We start from the raw sequence: 25,597 nt of genomic DNA, 5'->3' as shown, positions 1-25,597 counted from the left end.
TATCGTTTATTTTGCATAGACATCTGCAACATATTAAGAGTGATGTCAATTGGGAATGAAATACTGGCCAAGACATGCCAGATAATTGGAATGTTCAAATGGTGATCTGGAGACAAAAATGGCCAACAGTTGGCCATTTTGAATCAAATCGCGAAAGAAACAGCGGTGCATCAGTAACACATTATGTTTGATGTTCATATCAAGTTTAAATAAAATTAGATGAATAATGTCTAGACCCACATCAAAAAAAAGCAGTCGCAACAACCCATTAATATTGTAATTTTTGATGCATCATCATTGTTTTGTACTTGGCACAAACTTTATGACTAATACTGTAGAGGGCAGCATACACAATCAAATATGACAAATTCTGCCATATTGAGATATGTACATTTTGCTGATACTGTGTAAATATTTCAATTCAGATTTTTTAATTGTAGTCAAAAACTTAATACGCATGTATAAATCATAATACCGGTACATGTACAAGTGGCCCGACTGTCGAAATAGTTCCGCTGTGCTACAAGAACACTGTTGTAGCCAAGTCAAGCAACACAAATACCCACGAAAATGTAGTTTGGTTTTGGCTGTTGAGAAGACGACATTAAAAAAAATAAAAATAAAATAATCAGAAGTGTAGAAGTCAAAAATGTCATTTTTTTTACAAAATTACAAAAATATTTGCCAAAAATACAGAATAAATGATATTGGCACAAAATGGAAAAATCTGATAGAGGTCCAATCAAAGCACTTAAATATAACATCTCAAACCAATTGAGTCGGTAGTTCTCAAGAAGAAGTCGAAAATAGCAATGTTTTTTACCAAACATTACAAAAATATTTGCTAAAAAATACAGAATAAATTATATCGTCATGAAATGAACAAATCTTTTCATTTGCCACAAGACATTTCAAGCCACTTTTTAACAGTTCATCTTGCATATGCCTACACAGAAATATGATATGGATTCAACAACAGTAATTCTTCAGTTGATACAAGTCCAGCCTGTCACAATCCAAATAAAGTACACTACTCAGTTTAATAGTATTAAACTTTATTAACTCAAATTTTAAAGGTATAAACATAAACTAAAGAATAAACTACACTACATATTAAAATATAACTATAAATGTTTTTTTCTTTGGCAGAATAAAGTAGCATTTAAAACCCTGTCTTGAAAATAAGTTTTATAATATACATTGTATTTAAGTTACTACTTGAGTTTGCAAGATAGCGAGTGCCTAAGTGCAATGATACATTACCTTAGATGTTACGAGTGTAAAATGTTTATATACAGGGCACAAAAACTGATATTTAGGCAGTGACATTTTTATTGCATACCTTTTGAAATTGGTTTAACGGTTTTGAAGACAAAATGTAAACAGTTAACTACATACGACGGACAATCAGTAATATGAAGAGCTCTGCATCGTTGACTTTGTCGACAGCGGAGCTAATAAAAACTTATGTACTTTACTGATTCTATACAGAAATAGTTTGGTATTAAAAACAATTATTACTATAATATTAGTTACTATTAAAAGATCACTTGGCAATATTACTATGTGTCAGTAATTCAAACTTATTTCAAATATTTATGTTTAATGCAAACATAAGGTAAAAGAAAAAAATTTTCCATTAAAACTAACCATAAATATTGCTTACAAGAGTATATATAAAATCTGTTTGTACAATAACTGATATTTCACTTCAATTAGATTGTCACATGCTATCATGAATTACAATTCCCACAATTTGTCTAAGCTAACACTTTAATATCAGGTTTTTCTTCATCGCTGCCATCTACTACTTTGAAGACGCAAGATTCTGTGGTTGCTTCTCCGTCCACGTTTGAATGATGAGTATAGCTGCGATCTAGCAGCTTTTCCAGCTCTTCATCACTAAGAATATTGTCAATTTTGCTTTTCAAGATCCTATCATGGTTTTGGGAGCGCAGTAGTTTTAACAATTCTTCTGCATCCAGAACAGATTTGGCATCTTTCTCCAGGTTGTCTATACCTCCTTTAAATTTACCTTTATAATAAATATAAATTCACTGTCAACATAAATTCATCTCTCTCCAAAAGTGGCTTGTATTACTTTCTACAATGAGATACCAAGAATGTCATCACATCGCAGAGACACACAAAATCAATCGTAAATAAATGAATTTTTTGCACCACGGAAATTTGAATGTAATCAGTCCAGGCATGTCAAACAGAAGCGCAACGTACATTTGTTTTTCTAAACAACCGCTAGTCAGCCATCTTAAACTCCATCAGAAATATAAAATGTGCATCAATGTGGTTAATACATGTACCAAGTTTAAAAACAAATCTGTTAACACACTGAATTCCAGTTCTGGAATGGTGCAATGTTTGATTTTGATGCATTTTGGCCTTAAAATGGCTGCCACTCTGCAATCTATAAATCGCGGTCCTACTACTTAACGCACGGACACGCGAGGGAGTGCCCGGGCACGCGTGGAAGCCAACAGGGGGGAATACCTAACGCGCGGGGCAGCGGCAGCAATCCTTGTACTGAATAATATTCGTTTATGAGTGGCGAATTCGAGCAGCTATCCACACTTTTTATGATCAACGCCCGGGCATTCCAGCGAGTCGAGTCCGCCATGTTGTTTACTAATTTTGGTTAGCGTTTAACAATAGGACAATACCATTCGATCCATGGGGGTAACAGTCTTGCGAATATGCCGACATTGTCGAAGGACAATGACAGGACAAGTTTGTGGAAGTGTGGCAAGACTCGGGTAGTTACGCGGAAATTATTTACCTCATGTAAAAAAAGCATCGTTCTACTATACCCACATGACTTACCCTGATGGATGACCATTTTTTCCAACTTTCTTTTGGCCGAGGCCCTTTCTACTATCTTCTGATCAATTGTATTCTGTGTAACAAGTCTGAATACAGTTACAGGTTTATTTTGACCAATACGATGACAGCGATCTTGAGCTTGTAAATCAGACTGTGGATTCTGCAACACCAAAAATGAGAGGAATATTTAAAAGTCAAACGCCAACACACACCTCACCTAACTAACTACTCATGATAATGGTCTCAATTTTGTACATGCATTGTGGTAAACATAGCATAACTATTACAAGCATACCAATTGATATTTTGATATTAAATAGCAAATTTAGGATGGATACAAAATATTTAGGTTGTTTATCACACTGCGTATTCACTAGACTGAAAGTCTGGGTGATTTATGTCTTTTTAAAGTTTGAATTAAATAAAACAAGTCAGTCTAGGTTGAATTTTTGAAAGGTCTCTTTGTGCTCGTCATATTAAAGCGGAGGGGTTATTGCGAGCGTGTCCTTGAATCTAGATTCCCAAGTGGCTTATACAACAGATTGTTTACATACATCAAATTCAAACATGTGTTGTGTGATGACCCTTCAAGTTTAAGACATAGCAAAAAATCAAAGAAAGCTTAGAAAGAACTCCTGTGTGCTGGGAGTATTAGAGACACAGTAAAAATGTATTCAAAATTACTTGTACTTGAGATATTGATGAAAAAGCTGAAAACTAATTATACAAATCAGAAAATTAAAATGAACAGAGTGTAAAACTAATAAGGTCTGCGAAATGTAACAGACCATCTATGTATCAAGTTTCATTGAAATGTGATCAGAACCAAACAATTATGAATTATTATGCTAATTGGGGAATTTATATGAACAGATTTTAACCCAAAACTGATCATATTTGTACATTGTCCTAGAGCATCTATGTACAAAGTTTCATTGAAATGTGATGCTTAGTACTTGAGATATCAGTGTGAAAGTTAAATATTTATTAATTATGCAAATTAGGTGATTAATATGCATAAATATATACCAACTAATTGGCTCTCTGCATAGTTTAGATTCATTTAAAGGTGATTATTAGTACTCAAGATATCAGTGAAAAAGCTGAAAATTAAATAATTATGCAAATAAGTTAATTATTATGCACAATTATTTACCCCAAAACTAATCAGATCTCTGCATAGTCCTTGAGTATCTATGTACCAATTAGGTTATTAATATGCACATGTATTCCAAAACAATCGATCTCTGCATAGTGCTTGAGTATCTATGTACCATGTTTCATTGAAATGTAATGCTTACTACTTAAAATACCAAAATCTGAAAATTAATTTATTATGCAAATTAGGTAATTAATATGTACTGATATTACCCTAAAAACTACTAGGTCTGTGCAGTGTCCTATGACATCTAGGTACCAAGTTTCATTGAAATGTGATGAATAGTAGTTTAGATATCAATGGAAAAACCGAAAAATTTACTAATCATTATGCAAATTAGGTGATTAATATGCACATATTTTCACCCAAAACTAATCAAAACCTGGCATCAGTTCAGACATCTATGAACCAAGTTTCATCAAAATCCAATGAGTGGTTCTTGAGATATCAGTGGAACAGACAGACACACACACACAAACACACATACAGACAGGATAACTGCAAAGACTCATTGTGTGCTTCGCACACGGGAGTCAAAAACATAGATCACAAGTGAAAGCATGTCCAAGTTATCACATTTTAAACAAACAAGATGGTCGTATTTGATCAAATTGGAAATTGAATTGACATGTACATGTATCCATTTATGACATGCTAAATATCAATGAAAATGATACATCGGTGACAGAGATATAGTAATATGGCCAAAAATAAAAACAGCCGTTATTCGGCCATCTTTGATCTGATTATGAAACAAAGTGACATGTATGATGTATGTGCCAAATACGAATGAAAATGGTACATAAATCTTGGAAATATAGTAGTAAGGCCAAAAAGTTAGATGGCTGTCAATCAGCCATCCTTAATCCGATTTTGAAACTGGAAACTACATTTTGCTCGTATGTTTAATGTCTGCAGATGAATATAGAAATGGCTGACAAGTTGACCTTTAACGCGACCCACAATGTTTACTTCATTATGCAGTGCACCTCCCACACCAATTCCAATCAGATAAAATTGATTTTAAGTACATTCTTATTAGAAATGTACATGCAAGACAACCCATAATTTTATCTATGATACAGGCACATTAAAAATTTCTTGCAAGGTATTGGACAATATCAGAGCATATCAGTAATATTCTCAATAGTTTTACTCACCCAGTCACTATCATATATGATGACAGTGTCAGCCGAGGCCAGATTAAGACCTAAACCTCCAGCACGGGTACTCAATAAGAATATAAATGCATCTTTGTCATTATTAAAAGTGGAAATCTATAAGAAAACAAAATGCATGTACAACCATGACAAATTTTCTATATACAATCAAGTACTATTAAGTTGATTACAGGTTGAGCCTTTATTTGAAACTGAAATAGAAATTAGAATTTGATTGCGTTATGATGCAAATTTCGCACTGGTAGGAATGGGCCTTAGAGTATGGAATCCACTTGAAAGGTGTATTCTTATTGGTGATAACACTATGTGCACATTTGTAGCAATTGTGCTCAGAGGGTATTACCTTATTGAAAGACCTATTAGAATGTGATGTAATAGTTTCATGTTGGAAAAGGACTAGCAATAAAACAATCTATTTGGATGGGGAGTCTCCAGATTTTGTAATGGCGAGATAGGCTATCATTGAATGGCAATGGTCACTTTGAAATGATGCAAGATCAAGTAATTTGTGATCAAATCCCATTAAAAAAGTGACTCCAAGAATCAAGGATTTTATTGTAACAGAATCATGCAAATCAGCCATTTGTATCAACCACTGTTACTGTATCCTATTTTATGTTACCTGTACTAATCATGACATTGTCTTGTTGTGTGAACTTTGTTCCATTGCACATGTTTGAACATGATGATGCATAATTTGCAAAACCATGAAACCCCAAGTACAGTGAAAGTAATAGCCAAATTTTATTTGGAGCAAATATTTTGACATCCCAGTGTCATGTCGATAGATCATCAGTGCCTTGAAATTGTGAGCTACATCCAGATACAACATTAATCAACCTGGTGATATAGAGACAATTCGCTTGGCATTTTTATCAGGGAACTATGTATCTGAATTGCTGGCTGATTGACAGACTTAGGTTTAAGGTAGAGATGCACTTTATTTGTGACTTTCAATCAAAAATAGTTTTTTTTGTTTTTTATATAGATTTTTATCTAAAGAACATTCTGTGAAAATTTGACCAATGAATTCTTATTGGAACACCGTTAAAATTGCTATTTATTTTCTGGTTAAAAATAAAAAACACTCACACGTGGCAATGTTTATGTCCAATTGCCTAATTTGCATGAGTAACCAAATAACAAGACCTTTGATTGACAATATGCAAATCGAGATTGTACGGGTCATAGTTCATTCAATTCACGCGCATGTGCAATTATTCTCAAATCAGTTCTCGCTCGCTAGCAAACCAAACATTATATTTCCTCAGCGTTTTTTCTTAATTCTTATCATTACATTATGCGTGGTGTGAAAAGAAAGAGGTAGAAAGAAGATTCAGATGATTTCTATGTTGGAAGAGGCAAAAGCTACACTGAAGGCATCAGCCCACCGAACGAAAAACAAATCGATGTGAGACGCTCACAAACATGACTTTCCCTGAAGGCATCAATCCGAGTTTCTGATTGACTGAGAGATTTTATTTTTAAATAATTGTTCTCAAAAAATAAACTGAGTATGTGAAGAATAATTTAACATTGTTTACAGTGATAACTGCTCATAGTCAAAACGAAGCTTACTCATTCACGCTAGTCACAATAAACATACTCTTGAATAGGCGTCAATGACTACGGTAAAACTTAGACTCTATTTTAGGCATCAGGAATGATTGAAATGTCCGAAAATGACACCAAAATACACCTTAAAAGTCCCATTTTATTTTTTTTCTAAATCCCATCCCGAATTTACGGCAGAATCTGGTCCCTTAAATAAGGGACACGCAAGCTTTGATTCTAACACCGGACATATTGCACTGGGTCGGGGAGATACAAACTTTTGTGCATCTTTTGTCCAATGGGTATCTGTACTTCGATCATTCGCAAGTTTTGCTCGGTGGTGCGAGACAGCTTTGTTTGCAACCGGACGAACTCCGTTTAATTCAATGAAGCAAACAACTGACAATGCAACTGATAAATTGCAAAGGAACGCTAAAATTAATTGAAAACAACCAAATAATTTCAATGAAAAATAAATCACAGAGAGAGGTAACTTGATACATTAACAACTCTTTTGACGCGCTGACCGCCTCTCCACGTCTGATGTTTTGTTTTCCTTGTCATAATACTTACTGATTGATGATTTTGTTTTGATTTTTTTTAGCCTGCAACTCGGCCACGACCTTTGCTTTTTCCGTGAAAAATGGGGAAGTTTACGTCAATTTGACGGACATTCCATTTTTTTTAAACTAACGAAGCACACTGTTTAGCACTCCCATTTTTTTTCATTTGCCGATTTCTATTCAGAAAAATTCGACCGCTCGAAAATGCACCTTAATTTTGCACTCTTAAAACATGTCAGATTTCCAACACTAATTATTTAAAACTGGTCGAAATTTTAAAACTTTTACGTTAGGAGCTGGAGCTCTCTTCTTGCAGGCGACCGACGCCGGTAGTACAAAAGCATGTTTTGTACCTACATCCGTGCGCTGATTGTCTGCGACTGTCTTAGAAAATCCCTGAATAAGGCGTTGCCAAAATCGGAAAAAATAAAAAAATGCCTCCTTAAATATTTCTTTTAACAAATATGTTGCAGTGGGAAAAATGGGATTGGAAACGATGAACAAAACTTCTGTGCCTTGCGTTTCGATTCTAGGATTACGCGATTATTCATTATTGTGCGTTCGCTTCCTGGAGTTGGTTCTCAATACTACATAAAAATCATCAAGGATAAATAATTTAATATCCCACTTTGTACTCTTCACGGTAAACCATAGGCTCTGAAATACTCGTAGATTTTTTATTGAAAATACATCAAAGAGAAGCCATGATGTTTTGATCGTGATAAAAGATCACCTTCCTAGGACCGCCCCTGTTTAATAATTCATGAGATGACGTCATATTTACTGGGCATTGCCACGTGTTTTTACCGACCCCATCAAAACACTGGTATGAATGACGTGTTTCTGATTTATATATTCAAGAGCAGTTGTTCTGGTCCAACGATTTTACGTAAAATGTCTATGTCTATACGTTAACTTTCAATTTCAATAGTCTAGAAAGTATGACAAAGTATGACAAAGCAGTAATTCCCGGTTTAACGCGCAAATATGCAAATTAGCCTTTTTCTCGTCTTCTATTTTTGGTGAATTCTTGGGCTTTAAATTAAAATAGCTGATAGACGCTTTGGCCATTTGCCTCGAAATTTTCACACATTATTGACAAGGTGTTCCCCCCTTCAAAATGCGTATGGACAGTTTATTACAGCGAGTGGAACAAAAATAACAAGTCCGCAATTAACATGGATATATAAATTATGCAAAAATAGAAAAGAGTGAACTTAGAGGTCATGCTGTGCGACTTTGAAAGCCGTTAGAGAGATGAGTGGACGCATTTGAATTAGTAGTATATCAAGGTATCCAGTGATGTAATTTTACCCACAAACGGACTGAAGTTTTTAAGCTAATTTTTTTTAAACCACTTTTGTCCAAAAAAGCATATTTTTGACCCAAAATCAAAAACGCATTCTGGATATTTAAAATAAAGACAAGTTTTACAAAGTTTGTATAATAAGCTTTCAGAAAATATATAACATGTTGGATATATAATACCATCTTCATTGTCTAATTACTCAATTAAAAAGCAAGCCAAATAAACTGCATCTTTACCTAAATGATACTCTTTATAAATATTTTTATGTTGAATACAGTAGAACGTTGATTATCCGTACAGTTAGGGGGATATGTTTTTTGTTTGGTTATGCAAAAAGTTTGGATATGCGATCTTGTGTGGGCAGGGTCAAATTTACAGGCTCACGTACACACAAATTCTAACGTACACATGACTGTAATGAAATCAAACAATAGCACATGTAGAGTATGTCATTTTTATTTAATCAGTTGCAATTTTGCAAGTATTACATTGTAATAAAAATGTTGCACTCAGGAATGTTAAATGTTTTAAAGTGTCTGTAAAATGTAGCGATAATAATTAAAAAGCGATAATAAAGCAATAAACATTAATGTTGTCTTATCTGTAGTACAGCATCTAATCTGTGTATTAACACAAAAACAGTTCAGAGTTTTTTAAAAAAGGAATGAATAGATTTCTGTTTGACAGTGGAACTGGTACACAAGGCCCGTTTTCTTTGTCGTCGTCATCACTAATTTCTGTTATTGAGGTTTTAGTACAGTTTACAATTTCCTCATCTGCCAACATCTGAAACCCAGGATCAGCTTCATCAGTGTTCAGCCACTGTTCAATCTCTTCGCAGTCTGCTGGTGGAAATCTGTCGGTGTCAAAGTCCGTGCCAGGTTCTGTGTCACTTTCAACAATAGCACTTTCGTCAGTGACATTTAGCTTCAATTTATGCCATGCATTTTATTCCAGGACCGTGCTATCATATAGCAGGTGTCTTTGAGAGTCACGGTTTTCACGCATTCAAGGATAGGGGACATCTTCTGTATTGTCCATCATCAATTTTCGTAACATTTTCCCCTTATAACGGCGTTTTGTGGCATTCAACACGCCTTGATCCATTGGTTGTAACAATGGTATCGTATTTGGTGGCAGAAACATACACTTAATCATGCCATCCCGACTTTGTAGTTCATCTAAACTGGGATGTGACGGCGCATTGTCAATGAGGAGAAGAGCTTTTTCCCGGTTGTTGTTTCTGTCGTAGATACATTGTAGTGTTTTACAGTTGGAACGAAATCACCATGAAACCACCTTGAAAACAGTTCACCACTCATCCATGCACTGCTTTGGTTGAGATAACAGGCAATTTTTCTATATTAACATGTTTAAAACATCGAGGGTTCGTGATTTGCCGATTACCACTGGCGGTAGTCGATGTGTTCCAGCGACATTAGCACATCCCATTATCGTGACACGACCTTTACTAACTTTGTAACCTGGTGCTGATTTCTCCGTAGCCGCTGCAAGAGTTTTTCTTGGAAGCAGTTTCCAATAAAGTACGGACTAATCTGCGTTATAGATTTGTACGGTTGTGTAGTTTTCATTACTGATGACATCCTGAAACTTTTGTATAAATGGCTCTACTTCAGCTTGGTTAGAAGACAGTTTTTCACCTTGAACGGAAATCTGTCGAATACCATGTCACTGTTGAAAGTTTTTCAGCCAACCAGTGCTGCCATTAAAATCAGATTGTTCGCCATTCAATTGTCTGTCAAACCATTTCGCCTTCTTCGTGATAATTTGCCCGGAAAGTGGCGTTCCTTTGCTTCTTTCTTGGGAAAACCAAGTGAAGACTGACTTCTCTAAACGGTCGTCATTAGCTATTTGCATTATCTTTCTTTTCAGTCCTACACTTGAATCGATTTTACTGGAAAAAACCAGCAGCTTTTGTTTTGCCTTCTTGATATCGGATATTGTCGATTTACCAACACCATACTCGGTAGATAGTTTGCTTGCAGTTTCGCCACGTTCTAGTCTATTTATAATTGACAGCTTCATGTCCAAATCTAGCACAATGAGTTTGCGTTTCACTGGGGTAGCCATGCCAACAGTAGATAAAAGTCGCAGATAAAGTAAACAAGTGAAAGATTGCTTCATATTCGCTGTGTAAGGATCGACTCGATGTTACCAGATTGTGCATGGATTCTCGAATGATAAACTGTCGCATGAAGTCCTGATTTTAATGGATTCAGCAAAGTATTTAACATCTAGAATGATTGACAGAATAAACTGTTGTAAAACATAGCTTGGCCAATGTGATCACCAGACATAAACACTTTGACGCTGTGAATCATCAATTGGCCCGCCGACTGTGGTCATTGGTTGCCGTTGTCTGCTGATAAACCATCAAAGAGGCACACCAAAGTTGGGTCGTTTCGTAACTCTTCTTTTTCATTGCACTATTAAAATGGTGTCGCTTCTGTGGCAAGACATCCCAGAAGTTATTTTCTTCTTTTTTATTCCGAAAAGGATGTGACTTCTGATTAATGGACATTAAAAATCGGAAAAAACATGGGATCGGCGCATGGCCGCGTTTCTTTGACGGCAGTGGAACCCCGTACAGTTTTCTCGGGAAACGTATCTGAACTGCAGTGGAGAAGACATTTGATGAAGTTTGTGTTTTAAGAACACTTTTTATTTACAGTGGAACACTGGTGTGGCGTAATAGGCTTGTCTAAATTTAGGAAATTATTGGATACTGTAAATCCTTTCATTGTTTGCCCAGACACTGTAAACAATGAACATACACGTGAAAGACGTCTGATTACATGTTGATAATAGTTTTATTGAAAGTGTTGCACCAGGAAATCACACACTACGACTGTAATATTTATTGTTCACAGTTCACTTTTGTATTATACGGAACAAAGCCAGACCTGCATACAAACTTTGGGGTACACACAGAAGGTTTGAATAACCGAACATTTCGAATAATCGACGTTTTACTGTATGAATAGATGCTTGAGTCATAGTATACGTGTATTATTTATTGGGCTTCTATTGAGTATTAAAAGATAATACTTTTAAGGATAGATCGGTTTGAAATGTTATCATATAGAACATGGATTTACCTGTTCTTGTCTATCCACATACGACATTGTCCCATCCAGTCTACAAGTTTTGAATTTTCTAAGAAAGCAGTAATCGCCAAGAATATCCAACATCTTTGTCATCTGTGAAAACAGCAACACCTGCAAAACAAAGCAGTCTGGTTTATGTTGGGTTATAACTGTTTATGACCCATATAGATTTCAAATCACAAAGACATTATTGCATAGTCTTCACAAGGCAAATCAAAATTTAATCCAGTTTTAATTATTTGCATCGCAAATGGTAGTTTTTGTTCCTTAGATCAGTCATAAATATTTGGGCTAATCCCAAAATCTGTTTCTTGGATATTCCCTTTAGAACAAGGAATCCCATTTGAGATGTAGATTTATAGAATATTTGTCAATTCCTGTCATCATGACTAGCAACATGAAAATATTAGTAAAATCACTGCCTAGAAACAAGTCATTGAAAATGACACAGTCCCCGTTAAATTTTTGAAAGTTCTCCTTGTGATTGTCATAGTAAAGTGGAGGGATTGTTGCAAGCGTGTCCTTGAAACTCGAGTCCAAAGTGGCGTATACAACATATTGTTTATTTACATCAAATTCGAACACGTGTTGCGGTCTAAGACATAGCAAAGAAAAACATAGATCACAAGGGAAAGCATGTGCAAATTATCACATTTTAAACAAACAAGATGGCCGCCAGTCGGCCATATTTGATCAAATTGCAAATCGAATTGACATGTACATGTATCCATTTATGACATGCTAAATATCAATGAAAATGATACATGGGGGACAGAGATATAGTAATATGGCCAAAAATAAAAACAGCCATTATTCAGCCATCTTTGATCTGATTATGAAACAAAATGACATAAATCTTGGAAATATAGTAGTAAGGCCAAAAAGTCAGATGGCTGTCAATCGACCATCCTTAATCCGATTTTGAAACAAATTGTCATGGACATGTATCCTAACGTGTATAAAGTATGTGCCAAATTTGAATGAAAACTGACAAAGCATGTCCAAGATACCACATTAAAAAAAACACACAAGATGCCTGCCAGTTGGCCATCTTTGATCCAATTGCGAAAGAAATTGCCATGGACATGTATCCTGACATGTATAATATACAATGTATGTAACCAAGTTTGAATGAAAATTGACAAAGCATGTCCAAAATAAAAAAATGTCAAAAAACAAGATGGATGCCAGTTGGCCATTTTGAATCGAATCGCTAAACCACTGCATGTGCATATGTCCACAAAAAGTACTAGGCACATGCAAAGAATGAACAGAATCGGTCCAATAGATTCTGAAATATGACTCCGGACAGACGATCGGAGGACATGTATCCTAACATGTATAATCTATGTACCAAATTTAAATGAAAACAGACAAAGCATGTCGTTTTCGAACTTCGTCCAAACAGGGACTAATAAACCATTGGGGAGATGAACTTTGACCTGAACTACAAACCTAATATAAACCTGTACACATGTTTTCTCATATTTGTCTGTAATCATCAATAAATCCTTACCTTATGCCCCCTTTCTTTCAATGCTGGTAGTAGTCTATCCAATATTAAACATTTACCACTTTTTTGTACTAATTGCTCATCTATTATGTACTCATTCCTTTCATTAATAGGATAAGACAATAAGTATGGATGATTGCAACACTTTCTTAGTAGCATCATGATATTCTGCAGTTTAATATTAACCTCTGAAGTCTGTTGTCTGATTTTCTCATGCCTGGTGAAGCAAATAATATTGTATTGTATTATTGTAATAACCAGTTATAAATAAATAAAACAAGTTTCTACAAATTACATTACCATGTATATTGCCGTCTATTCAAAATATAACACTGAATAATATCGAAAATAGCAGACAGCTGGTAATATTAGATCAAATCAAAATTGACATGCATCTACCAAATCAATTTTTACCAAACAAATGTAATGTAAACTTACACAACATCTTCTTTCTTTACAAATTTTTCAAACCATGTCTCAACGTCATCATTTGGTTTTTCTTCTTCAAAAACAGTTTCATAATTTATTTTTTGACTACAACGACGCTTTGGTCTCCCGGATTCACACAATTTCTGTATAACTGGAGTTTCCTGTTAATGACAACAAATGAAGATGCATTCACTGATAAACAAATCTGATTAATACAATATGTTTAGATATACAGTGCTTCAACTTTGATTTTCGTATGTCACCCATTTGTGAAAAAATGCTTTAGAATATTAACCTATAAAGGAACTATTCAACCATTTTATTCAAATGGACATCTACATCTTTGTGAATTTTTGAGCTCTGGTTATAATACAAGTTCATCTCACATTCTACACACTCAACATAAACATTGTGTACAGTAATGATATAATTTAACAAGCGACCTGCTGTCTTTAGATTGTGTTTTTCTCAAAACAAAGTTGATAATGTTATGTACAATGAGACATTAGCTACTTGTCATATTACAACCATACATGTAGTAATTTATATGGTTGCTGTCATGGCAATTAAAAATGTTATCTGGCTACAAATCTCAGAGATCCACAAAAGGTTTCCTGTACACTAAGCAGCAAACAAGCTGTCAATGAGACAATATCATATTTTACCAGAATTGAGTAGAGAAATATAAATATAGAATTGAAGATCTGTAAGGTACCTATATATAATGCATCAAAGAAACTGGGCTGATAATTTTCAGCTGACAAACTATCACCTACATTTGTATATAAACAACACTGTCTTTATTGATGACAGCTAAAAATCAGGAAATAATCTCTGAGAACCTATCCATATTAAGCATGGAAAGTAAGTCTTACAGCTTAGAAGTTACTATTGATTTGACAATGCAGAGTTACTGAAAATTGCAAGTTACCTTTTTGTCTTCCACCTTTTTTAATATTGTCTTATCAACTGTGGCTTCATAATATTCATGTTGTAAAGGTGTCAATGGAGCATACACAAGCACTTCCTTTTTTGGAGGTATACTTAATGCAACATCAGTTTTCAGGCGCCGCAACAAGAAAGGTGACAAAATCTGGCACAGGAAACAAACACATATTTGTATACACATAGTATAGAGGGATAAATAGAATGCTGCATTGAGTGAATGACACTACAAAATCATCATTAAGTCATATTGAATTGAATCATGAATCAAATAAGTTAAAAGTTCAAATGCCCATTAATTGGTTATTTTAGATTCATTCTGTAAAAACAAAAAGGCATGCATCAAGGTCTTGTGATGTTCAAAATATGTACCAAGTCTCCAAGGAATTTGTCATTGCATGATAGTGATTTGGTTCGAGAATGGCAGAAACGCTTGTTTTCAGTATATGTTTAAGTACCAAAAAGACTTCAATCGAATCACACTATGAATCCATGTGGGACATGATCAACCTTGGCATGTCGAAGAGATGGATGAACACAGATGTGAATTTACAAGTTGCTAAAAAAGTATTGAAATATAGCATCAAATACATTATTCTACAGTGTGCATACACGCAGAGTGCCACCACTTCGGTGTATGTGTCCATTGAGATCACTACATGTCACAGCCATTCTGACGCGCTTTGAATCAAGTCCTGGATACTAACTAGAAAATTGACCAACCTGGTGCAGCATAGACAATATGTTTTTCTCTTGTTCCCTGGCTACAAGGGCTTCATCACCACCTTTTTCACTTAGTGACTGTAAATCAAACCAAGATTCAAAACTTGCCAAGTCATTGAAAACATCAGGTAGCAAGAAATTCAACATTGACCAGAGTTCAGATAAGTTGTTCTGTAATGGTGTACCAGTAAGAAGTATGCGATTAGCAGACTTATATTGCTTCAGTTCCCTGCAAGACAAACAATTGACAAATTAAAATCCAAGTTTACACGTAGCATGGACATATCAACACTGATTTAGATTCAATGACTGGGGGGGGGGGGGGATTAAAGCTGTTATCAACTATCATAACTGCATAAATTAAATGTAATCTGGGTATGAAGAGATAAAGAGCAGTTTTGAGCATACAGACACCTGTCATTTATGCAACCACATGAGTAAATACACTATTCAGCCTAGATGAAATACCGTCTGAGTATAAACCCCTGCTCGAGTATAAGCCCATTTTACAACAAGTCATTTATCCGGATACCCGATAGCTTCGAGTGTTTATATGCGATCGGAATCATTTGCTCGCGATGAAACCAAGTTGAATTTTATTTGCATTTCATAACAATTAAACAAATTAATTTTTTGTACGTTATTATATAATCACTACTGAGTCATAATCAACAATCGTGAAACGCAGCATGATCGGATTGTGCAACCATGATCATTTGCTGCAATGCAATGCAGTTGTGTTAGTTTTTATTTGAAACTTCGTTTAGAATATACTTTCGTTACCCCAAAACATACAGACCATTATTCGAATGCTATTCCACTTAGTAAACGCACCCAAGTTAATTTGGACAAGTCGATGAAGACTCTTGTGTACACACTACGATTTGTTTATGAATAAATTAGCATAAATTATCACTCATGAGAAGTTTCAACTTTTATCTGTTTATAAGCTGTTTATAAGGAGGGGTTTATACTTGGACAACTACGGTATATGTGATCATCTTGATGTGTCACTCATCTGTATTACCAATTTCACCTACATCCAACGTACCGTATAAGGACACAGTTAAGATTTTTAATACGATGTCCTTCATCCACGATAATATACTTCCATTCATGTCCTTGAAGGTATTTTCTATCTCTCATCACTATTTCATATGAAGTTATAACAACTGGATGGCTTTGCTTATTACCATGTTTACGGCGGATGGAACGACGAAGAGATTCTCTCTCCGTTATTGAACCATGGTAAAGTACTATAGGAACCTGTGTAGGAGAAATTAGTAGCTAGTAAATTTGTGTTGTTAAGCTGAAAATGGTAGCAGTCAAAAGGAAGAATGTACCTTAGAAGCTACAATGTATATCATAAATTCACAATGTGACTACATGACAAAAAATAATTTGTATTACGAAATCAATTGTAGTAGTGAAGACAAAAAATAACAGTCGATAAAGCGGCAACGTGTTGGGTTTTGAAAAATAAAACTTTCGAACTTTTATATTAGATTTATGGGTCAAGTTACTCAAAACTGAGTTTTGCAAAAGTACAAAATCAAGTTCATTTTAATGTCACTCCCAACATGAGGATTGGGATTGACCATCAAAATGCCTGAAATTAGATTTGCAGGGTACTAGTTTTGTGTCTTTTCCGACAACATTTTATCTAGCCAGTTCAAGCCAATAGGCAATAGCCCAGAGGCTATTTTGCTCTCAAAATACACATAAGAAACAGTATCCACACATACAGCAATGACAATAAATACCTATACTTTGAAAGTTTATATATAATATAAGGCCAAAAAAAACAACTTATGTTGCCCTCAAGTCGAAAAATTGGATCGGTCGGTCGTTTTTTTTTTGTTTTTTTTTTAATTCGTGAAAACTAAGAGTATCGTAAATAGCCAAGGTATATGAACTTCATAGTATTCGGAATATGTCAGAGAAATACAGATCAACTCAAAGTTCAAAGTTGCCACTTACGGGGGGGGGGGGGGGGGGGGGGGGGACTCTGGGGATCAAACAACGATCCGGGATCCTTAATTTTTAGAGGAAACACTTTTTTACGGCTTAAAAATGGCGAGTTTTTAATATTTGGGCCTATTAAAAAAAAAAAAAAAAAAAAAAAAACTGCGACCCAATATTTCATATTTTTCGGTCAGCTGCTGAGGGCAACAAAACAATTTTTTGGGCCTAAAAGCAGTATTCACAGTATTTTTTTAACTTTATTATAATAATAAAGCCTTCTGGTTAATGAACAGAGAATATGTAATGTGTTCGTGTACATACCTTTGGAGTGAAACGTTGGAATTCTGAGACCCAGTTAGGCAGTGTAGACAGTGGGGCACATACTAAGAAAGGTCCAGTAACGCCCATATTTACCAGATGAGCAAACAGTGCTATACATTGCACTGTTTTACCAAGTCCCATTTCATCAGCTAAGATACCATTCACTCCATTCTCAAAAAGCACCTACAGACATGTGAAACGATCTTTAATAAATCAAAAATCATTCTAATTTTTCAAACTTAGCAGAAGAAAAAAAATACATGTCACATCTGTACTCTTCAGTTTTCATTATTGTTACCGCATCTTCAGAAAGGAAAAATTTGCTTTTGTTTTGTTCAATTTTTGTATTATGTTTGACTATGTATCAGCCCTCTAAAATTGGGTTATGTGAAAATTTCTGCTCAATGGGACACACACAGACATCGACAGAGTTGTGACAAAAGTATCTTAAACCTGGGGCTCCCAAATCCCTGTGATTGCACCATGGAATACTTTTGTTTTTGTCGTTAAATTAATCTGTCAATTGTTTCCCATTGCCATTTTATATCACTAAGAAAATAAATTTTCAATCCTGTGTTTTAAAAAAAGTTAACTGCATTTAAGAATTTAAAATCTTGTTACAAAGTAACAAATAATCTGTCAACATATTACTGTCACAGATACCAAGTGAAAAGGATTACCATACCTTCAACCATTCCATTCCTGCTATTTGATAGTCTCTTAATACACCACCAGTAAACATCTCAGGTTGTTTATCACTGACCTTTTCCCCATTTATTGTACGACTAAATGTATCTTTTTCAATTTCATCTGCCTTCACTACGTCACTCTGCAATAAAAGATATTTAACAAGTCATTGTCAATGACATAGTTTTCGTCTATATTACAGGCACAAGATACATGACTACCAAGGGAACATCATAATGACCAAAATGTGAGAGACATGGCTCCATGGAACTGCAATTGTTTAACCAAGATGGCCACCAGCCTGTCATTTTATAGATATGATGGTGACAAAAATGCATGTGCGCTTGTTATGATATGATATGATATGATATATGATATGAATCAAATCATGAAACAATGTATGTGTCAAATTAACAAGTTTGAACTTGATCTGTCCAAGCATGTGCAAGATGGCTGCATATGGACGACCAGACATACGAAAATTCACAAGTCTTCGACTTTGTAGCTCAGGTTACATACAATAGAGGTACTTCTAGTAATTTGCAAAATATAACACTAACAAATAAACACATCCAGGTTTATTTCCCAGGAAACCCATATTCTATGCATTTCATCATCAAAATAAAGAATTAACTAAGCCATATGACATTCTTTCCATCAAATGGATGGAGACTTACTTGTATATTTTCTGACACAACAGGTTCACACTGAGGTCCATCTGTACTATCTGTACCAAGTTTTCGCCTCTTATTTTCAAGATCCTTAAATTGTCAATGAAAAATGTATACTTAAAAGATTGAAACATACATCGTCTTAAACAAGTAATTTTCTTAAACACAAGGTAACTTTGTTATATGACAATATTTAGCAATGCAGTCCAGAATTAAAAATACCAGAATGTAAAATTATTACCTCTTTCTTGAGAACAGAGGCTATACTGTAGGTTTCATCTTTCGCTTTTCTTTTACGTCCTCTTTTAGTGCCCTCTTCCACAGTCTGGCTTGTAACTTCTGAAGGACAATAATAATATATTTAACCAACTGCAAATGTGGCAATTTTCAGTAAAATGTAATTGTATCAACTGCAAGACAACACAATTTAAAAGTGCCTGCTGCTTTGAACACTATTCCGTGTCAACCGAAGAATTACCACAAAAAAGTGACCTTACAGGAAAAATAGCTCCATCGTCTCAGCTGAGTTTTGCAATAATAAGGGCCTGCATAAACATCATACCCCCCCCCCCCCCGTAATGAGGAAAAAAATGACTTTGGTTTTGATTACATTCTATTATAAGTGTCTCAACATGCATGTTTATCTAATGTTTTAATGCGATGCTTAATATTGTAAATATTGCACTATTGTGGCCATCATAAATTAAAATTATAATTACATTTAATTCTCAAAAATTGCTCATATATTACACCTGGTATTATACAACATCATACCTGTTTGTGTTTTTGTATCTACAGATTTAGTCTTTGTTGCTTCTTTAGTTTCACCAGTTTTAACAACCTGGAATAGATGATTACAGGTACGGTGGGCTTAATAGAAGACAGTGTGAATAATCAACAGAAATAAAATGATATCGTGTATAATTCATGCAAATTCCTTATCCCTATCTCACGAGGAAGTGTTGACTGGTGGGTCAAGGTATGGCATATGATGATGTCAAAGCAAATTTGAGATTGACTACATTACATGTAGTCAGTGTACTTAGGATAAGTTGTAATCAGTAAAATTTAAGACGCAAAATTCAGAGGTTTATTATACACTGTGCTCATAAATAAACTCATCTGTATTCACCTGTATTATTGTCACAAAGTAAGCCAGATTAAATGAACTGTACATAGTTAAAGCTATCTGTACGGTGTTATTCTCATATGGCTGGGACTAGTCTCCACATATTGAATGTAAAAATAATAAATTCGCTTGGAAAAAAAATCGTATTTATTGCATAATTTTTCATCCTATTCAACTCAAGTTATTATTTACCTTTTTTATGATTTATATTTTAAAAATTGTCAAACCTTGGACAATGTGAACATGAACTTTGGGTTTGAAATGTCAAAGTGAAGGGACTGATCTGGGATTGTACTAGTAGTTGAATGGAGCTCAAAAGTTCACTGCTGTATAAGTACCTGTACATACAGTTTGGTAATATTTAGAACACAGCATTAGTGATTTTTGTGTGAAAGCAATATGACTTTAGGTTTCAAATTAGATGAAATAAGATAGTGAGAAATTTGCATAACAATACAATATGTTAATTCTGCTATTGCTTATTATCATAGCAGCAGGGCTGCTACTCAATTAGATTTGGGTAGAACCATAAAGAATTAACAAATATAAATACCTCTTCATGTGAACGTAGATTTATGCTATCAGATCCTTTAACTTTTGCCTAAATGACAAAAAAAATGAGTTATACAGGAATGGATAAACACACATTACAGTATAATATATGAATGACAGGTCAAATTCTTAATTATCATTATTTCTTAGGTAATAGATGTGGGTGTTTCAACAGAGCAACGAAATGAAATTTTGTGTATGTTATGATATTAATCATCACTGAATAACTGAATGTTTGTGTGGGAAACATTACTTTACAATGCATGTTTGCTCAGAGTTAAATTTTCTTTACTTTCCCCGTTACTACCAAAATTAGAATCAACAATTTGCATATTGTCACATCAAGTATTATTATCACATGAAAATAACAAAAATTACAGCCTTTTAACTTTTGTCTCATCAAATTTGTCAGATTAGAATAACAGATGATCTACAACATGACAAATACCTCATCTTGTTTTTGTTTCATCAACTTTTTTTTCATTCTTTTCTCCTGTCTCGCTCGTTTCTCTTCTTCTCGTTTTTGTTGTGCTTCCATTTTTGACAGTAAAAAGTTGGTATAGATGTTACTTCTCTCCAGTAAATGCTGCAAACGTTTGTATCTTTGCTGCTGCATATTGGCCTCCCATTCATCCTCCGCCTGACAAAAAAAAACTTTCACCCTGAAGTATCTATTCATATTGCAACACAATGCTCTCCTTGGAAAGGTTGATAATTCACACAATATTTTAACATCTAAAAATTGTGCTTCATTTAGCTAAGTAGTCATTGAGAATGTCACATTCTTCCATCTCATTGAACTTGTATGAATATTTAGCATATTTATATGATGCCAAGTCAACTTGCATCTAAGTGCAACAGTACATTGTCTCTGTGTACCAAGTTTAAACATTACTGAACTATGTCATGTTACTAATTACACTTACTTGTTTTTCCAGTTGTTTGGTTTCTTTTACAGTCTGTCTATGCAGTAGTTTTTCTTCTTGTACCATGGCAGGTGTCAGTAGACCATCAGTTGGAATACTTATCTCAGAATCCAATGAGGCATCATCATCTTTCATAATAGAACCTAAGAAGAACACAAGAAAGGAAAGGCTCTTCAGACACACAAATCTACTTTGCATCAATAAATGTTGCAGATGTCTAAACTTAAAACCTCTAACAGGCTGAGGACTGGATGAAGGATTAACATTTTTTTTACAAGATTTACCTGAAATTGTGACTAACTTAGAGTCATAAAATCATTATAACCATGGTACCTAATTAGGGTTCCCTGTCTCACTTTACCTTTTTGTCATGTACATGTACTTAGTGAACTACATATCATACATTTTGTAATCTAATCACATTCTTTTCATTTCCTTTAGTCCCATTGAATTGCAATGAGATAATCCAGATACACTAACCTTGCCACTTTTTGGATATATTTTCATTTTCATGTGCTGCTTCTTCAGGTACAGCTGCTTCTTCCACTGCCATAGTAGGTGATTTCCTATCTTCACTCATTTTTATCTCTAGAACAGAACACAAGAAATTTAAGAAACTGTAGAAAGTACAAATTTGTGAAGTAAATTCAATATTGATCAAAAACGTCTAAAATTTAAGCCATGTCCCTAATCATCCTATTGCACAGATTCATACAAAACTAATGACGTGGTACACATAATGTGTTGCAAGTGTGGCTTATTTTTTTTTACCAATAACTTATTTGTTACAAGCAAGACATATTTACATATTATTTTTTACTTAAGTTTTGGTACATTACAAGGACGGCATACAAAAACAAAATATGTAATATAAATATATATAACTGTAAAAACTCAATCCATTAGGCCAGACTTTTTTTATTCCTTGTTTCTCGGGTTTTTATAAGACAATTTTTTTGAGGGTGAAAATAAAATAAAAATAATTCTTTTTCCCCCCATTAGATTTGTGTGATTCTCAAAGAATTATGAGATCATTGATCGAAGAGAAGACATGAATAAAATTTTATTCCATGTATAACCTCATTTCTCATCTGCGCGAGACCTTGGTACTTTGATCATGATCAAGAAAATAAAAGCCTTTAGTTATGTTATTTTTCGCTTATCTGGCCAAAAGAAAACCTATTCAATTTTATCCGAGTTTAGATACGTGCCTTTTTACTGGCGTGGATTTATACGGAGGATTCTAAACGACGCAAACGTGTCAACATCTCTCACATAATAGACAAACGAATGTCACCAAATGTATCCACAAATTACGTTTTAATGAAACAGCGAATGAATGTAAATTTATAACAATATTTTAACGGTAATAAATACGAACTCATTATAAACTTAAGAATGGACACTACAGTCCACCTAAGTTTGTCATTTACTGACCGTCCGACAACTGACGTTTTCTTGGAACTGATGTTGTAACCGCAGGTAGAGACATGTTGATTTCACTATTGTTAAAAAACCGTAGTCTGTGAACGAGAACAAATTGCTCGACCAGAAGCAGTTTGGTTTACAGTTCCAGATTCTGGCGTAGCTCAACTAAGAATATCTGAAATGCGCCGATGATCTTCCATTGTCAGACAGTATCGTCACAGTCAGCTGGCATTGGTGTCGCTGGGTGTATCCAGCGACACCGATGCAAGCTGAGTGTGAGTATCGTATTGACACGTTTTTGTGACCAGTTATATTTATGATTGGTTGTGGTGGAATGCCGGCTTTCGTCAGGGTAATAATGAGTCCAACTGGTCTTTCAGTACATTTCCCCATCCACAGAATAATATCATCAGCCATTATCGAAGTGCAGACTCAAATTACGCGTGTTGTTTGTAAACAGAAAGTAGTTGCAGGAAATAGACGCGTTTACCAAATATGGTAAACGGGGTCCGGGCATGATATGGAAAATTATTACACGGCTCGTGCAACGGGATTTCCATAGCGTTACGAGGTCCGGCAATAAGAGGTATATGATAAGGGATAATAAAAGTCTATAAAACGTGTGACCGAAAATATTGGGGTGGCAAATGGTGGTCGAAACCATCCATACAATCACATGTCAATTTGAACATCAATGTTTAGACCATATAGAGATCATTGTGGGGACAAAGCAAGAGATTCTCAATAGATGTGGCACATCTTCTGCTGCGACCTTAAGGTAGCGGGACTATTATTTGCATACTTGTTTTCATCTTCTAATTGTGACTAAATGAGTACAAATAGACCCGGGAAAGTATATATTTTTAGAATCGCCAGACTTCAAGCTTTTCACAAGTGTATTTTGCATGCCCGTATCTGCATTCTACGACGCGTTACTCAACCAAAGGTGAAAAATTACTTTTTCTGTAAAAAAAATAATTACGCATTTATGCTGGCGATAAGAAGTATTTTTTTCACTTTTCCTAGTTGTTCAATAGTCTGGTAAATTGAATGTGTCTGGTCAGTTTTATTCAAGCAACGCGTTTTAAAAAATAGTGTGCTGAATTTCAATTACTGTTTTAGTCGCATTGCCTCCAACTCAAACCACAACTCGTTGGTAAATAATCGATGAAATAGTTTGTCTGGACACATTCAAGTTCCTCTCACTGTCACCTTAAAGCTGTGAAAATTTGGTGTTAATCCGACGATAATAAGTATACGTTATTTTTTGTTAAAGACCTTGTATTTTGAAAAACATAAACTCCTAGAAAACGTCCATGAAGTAACAGCAAAGATTTTCAAGCTTGTTTATCGGCACAATCAATTTGTTTTCCCATCAAGGTTTGTTTTAACATGTGTAGGGACATCCAAATGTGTAAGGCTATTGGAAACCAAAAAAATAAAGGAATGGGATAGCTATAATTGGATAAATTCGGCATATGAAAACACCAAAATCAATGATTTTTTTTCAGTGGCTGGGTGACCTTGTGTCTGACACATTCATATGAAAATGACTAATCTGTGAAACAAATAGGGGCGGAGACAAACCACTCAAATGTTTGGAAACACTAATTGTGTGTCAGATAGCTACTGATAACACATCCTGACATTGCTTTGTCTTGAGTTTATCTTTGAAACTTAAGGCACACAGATTAAACCTGTGTTGTTGATTTTGAAAAACACTACTGAGGCTGCCTTGCTTTCCTTCAGAAAATCTACATTTTAACCAACTTACATGACATTCTATGTTATGTTGACTTTATCACATGAAAGTTTATAGTGCATTTCATCAATTAATAAATAAATGTGAAAATCGTAATTTTCAACACAAATAATAGTCTCGCTACCTTAATTGCGACATAATATGAACAACCATGACAAATTATGACGTTTTCAAGATCTGTTTAATTTTGAAGAAGTCATTTTTTTCTATTGTCACAATTGTGCATCTTTGAATCAATCTGCCACAATTTTGGAGACAAAATGAATTTTAGATCCAATTTTGACACTGACTTTTGAGCATTGCATGCACACATTGACTGATTTGCTATTGTCCGAGGTTCAGATCACTATAAACAACTGATTTTTAACTTCTTTTTATTTTACTGGCATCACAGTCCCTCCAACTGTTTTTTGTAGTAAGTCGCACAATGGACATGAACCATGCTGGCAAGCTACTGACCAGTTTTAAGTAAATTACAGGACGACAAAATGTTGACGAACGAAAACGATGGTACTTGGTTTTTAAACCAGATGTGTCGCTTCCGGTTTGACATTTAAGTTAAAAATTCGAAGATCATCCGGCAAATGAGGACAATAATTATAACATTTTCTAAAAATCATGAGATAATAGAGGCGATATATATACAAGATGCATTACCTTTCGATATTTCCGTTGAAAATGTTACACCAACCGTTAAGAAGTTTGTCAGGAAGTCTGTCCTTACGTCGCAAATGGACGCCAAACTAACAACAAATTCTACCGGGCACGTGATTAAATACTCCCGCCATTCAGGGTTAACGTAAGGTCAACAGTT

The 25,597-nt window shown here is 34.7% G+C and overlaps 1 protein-coding gene across 1 annotated transcript; it reads right to left on the bottom strand.

The window, feature by feature from the left end:
• Positions 1 to 1,038: 1,038 nt before the first annotated feature.
• On the bottom strand, positions 1,039 to 25,597 carry LOC100378201 (lymphoid-specific helicase). The gene is made up of 19 exons (XM_085501003.1): positions 25,441 to 25,597; positions 22,074 to 22,181; positions 21,594 to 21,736; positions 21,116 to 21,307; positions 20,669 to 20,716; positions 19,761 to 19,827; positions 19,228 to 19,325; positions 18,993 to 19,076; positions 18,314 to 18,457; positions 17,629 to 17,811; positions 16,394 to 16,608; positions 15,343 to 15,571; positions 14,606 to 14,767; positions 13,684 to 13,835; positions 13,249 to 13,462; positions 11,724 to 11,843; positions 5,158 to 5,274; positions 2,839 to 2,998; positions 1,039 to 2,035 (listed from the first exon to the last, which is right to left on the bottom strand). Exons 2-19 carry the CDS (start codon positions 22,171 to 22,173, stop codon positions 1,761 to 1,763), a joined length of 2,703 nt encoding a protein of 900 aa, XP_085357129.1. The 5' UTR covers positions 22,174 to 22,181; positions 25,441 to 25,597; the 3' UTR covers positions 1,039 to 1,760.

Source organism: Saccoglossus kowalevskii, chromosome 1, assembly GCF_978046115.1.
Source record: "Saccoglossus kowalevskii chromosome 1, keSacKowa6.1, whole genome shotgun sequence".
In the NCBI taxonomy this organism is placed as follows: Eukaryota; Metazoa; Hemichordata; class Enteropneusta; family Harrimaniidae; genus Saccoglossus; species Saccoglossus kowalevskii.
Note: the sequence above shows the minus strand (reverse complement) of the source record. Positions and strands in the feature narration are given on the sequence as shown.

Coding starts and splice junctions, on each gene's coding strand:
- LOC100378201 (XM_085501003.1), bottom strand. CDS start 22,173: ATGAGTGAAGATAGGAAATCACCTACTATGGCAGTGGAAGAAGCAGCT. Junction 21,308..21,593: donor CCAAACAACTGGAAAAACAA/GTAAGTGTAATT, acceptor TTTTTTTGTCAG/GCGGAGGATGAATGGGAGGC. Junction 11,844..13,248: donor TGAAAGAAAGGGGGCATAAG/GTAAGGATTTAT, acceptor TTTGTTTTGCAG/GTGTTGCTGTTTTCACAGAT.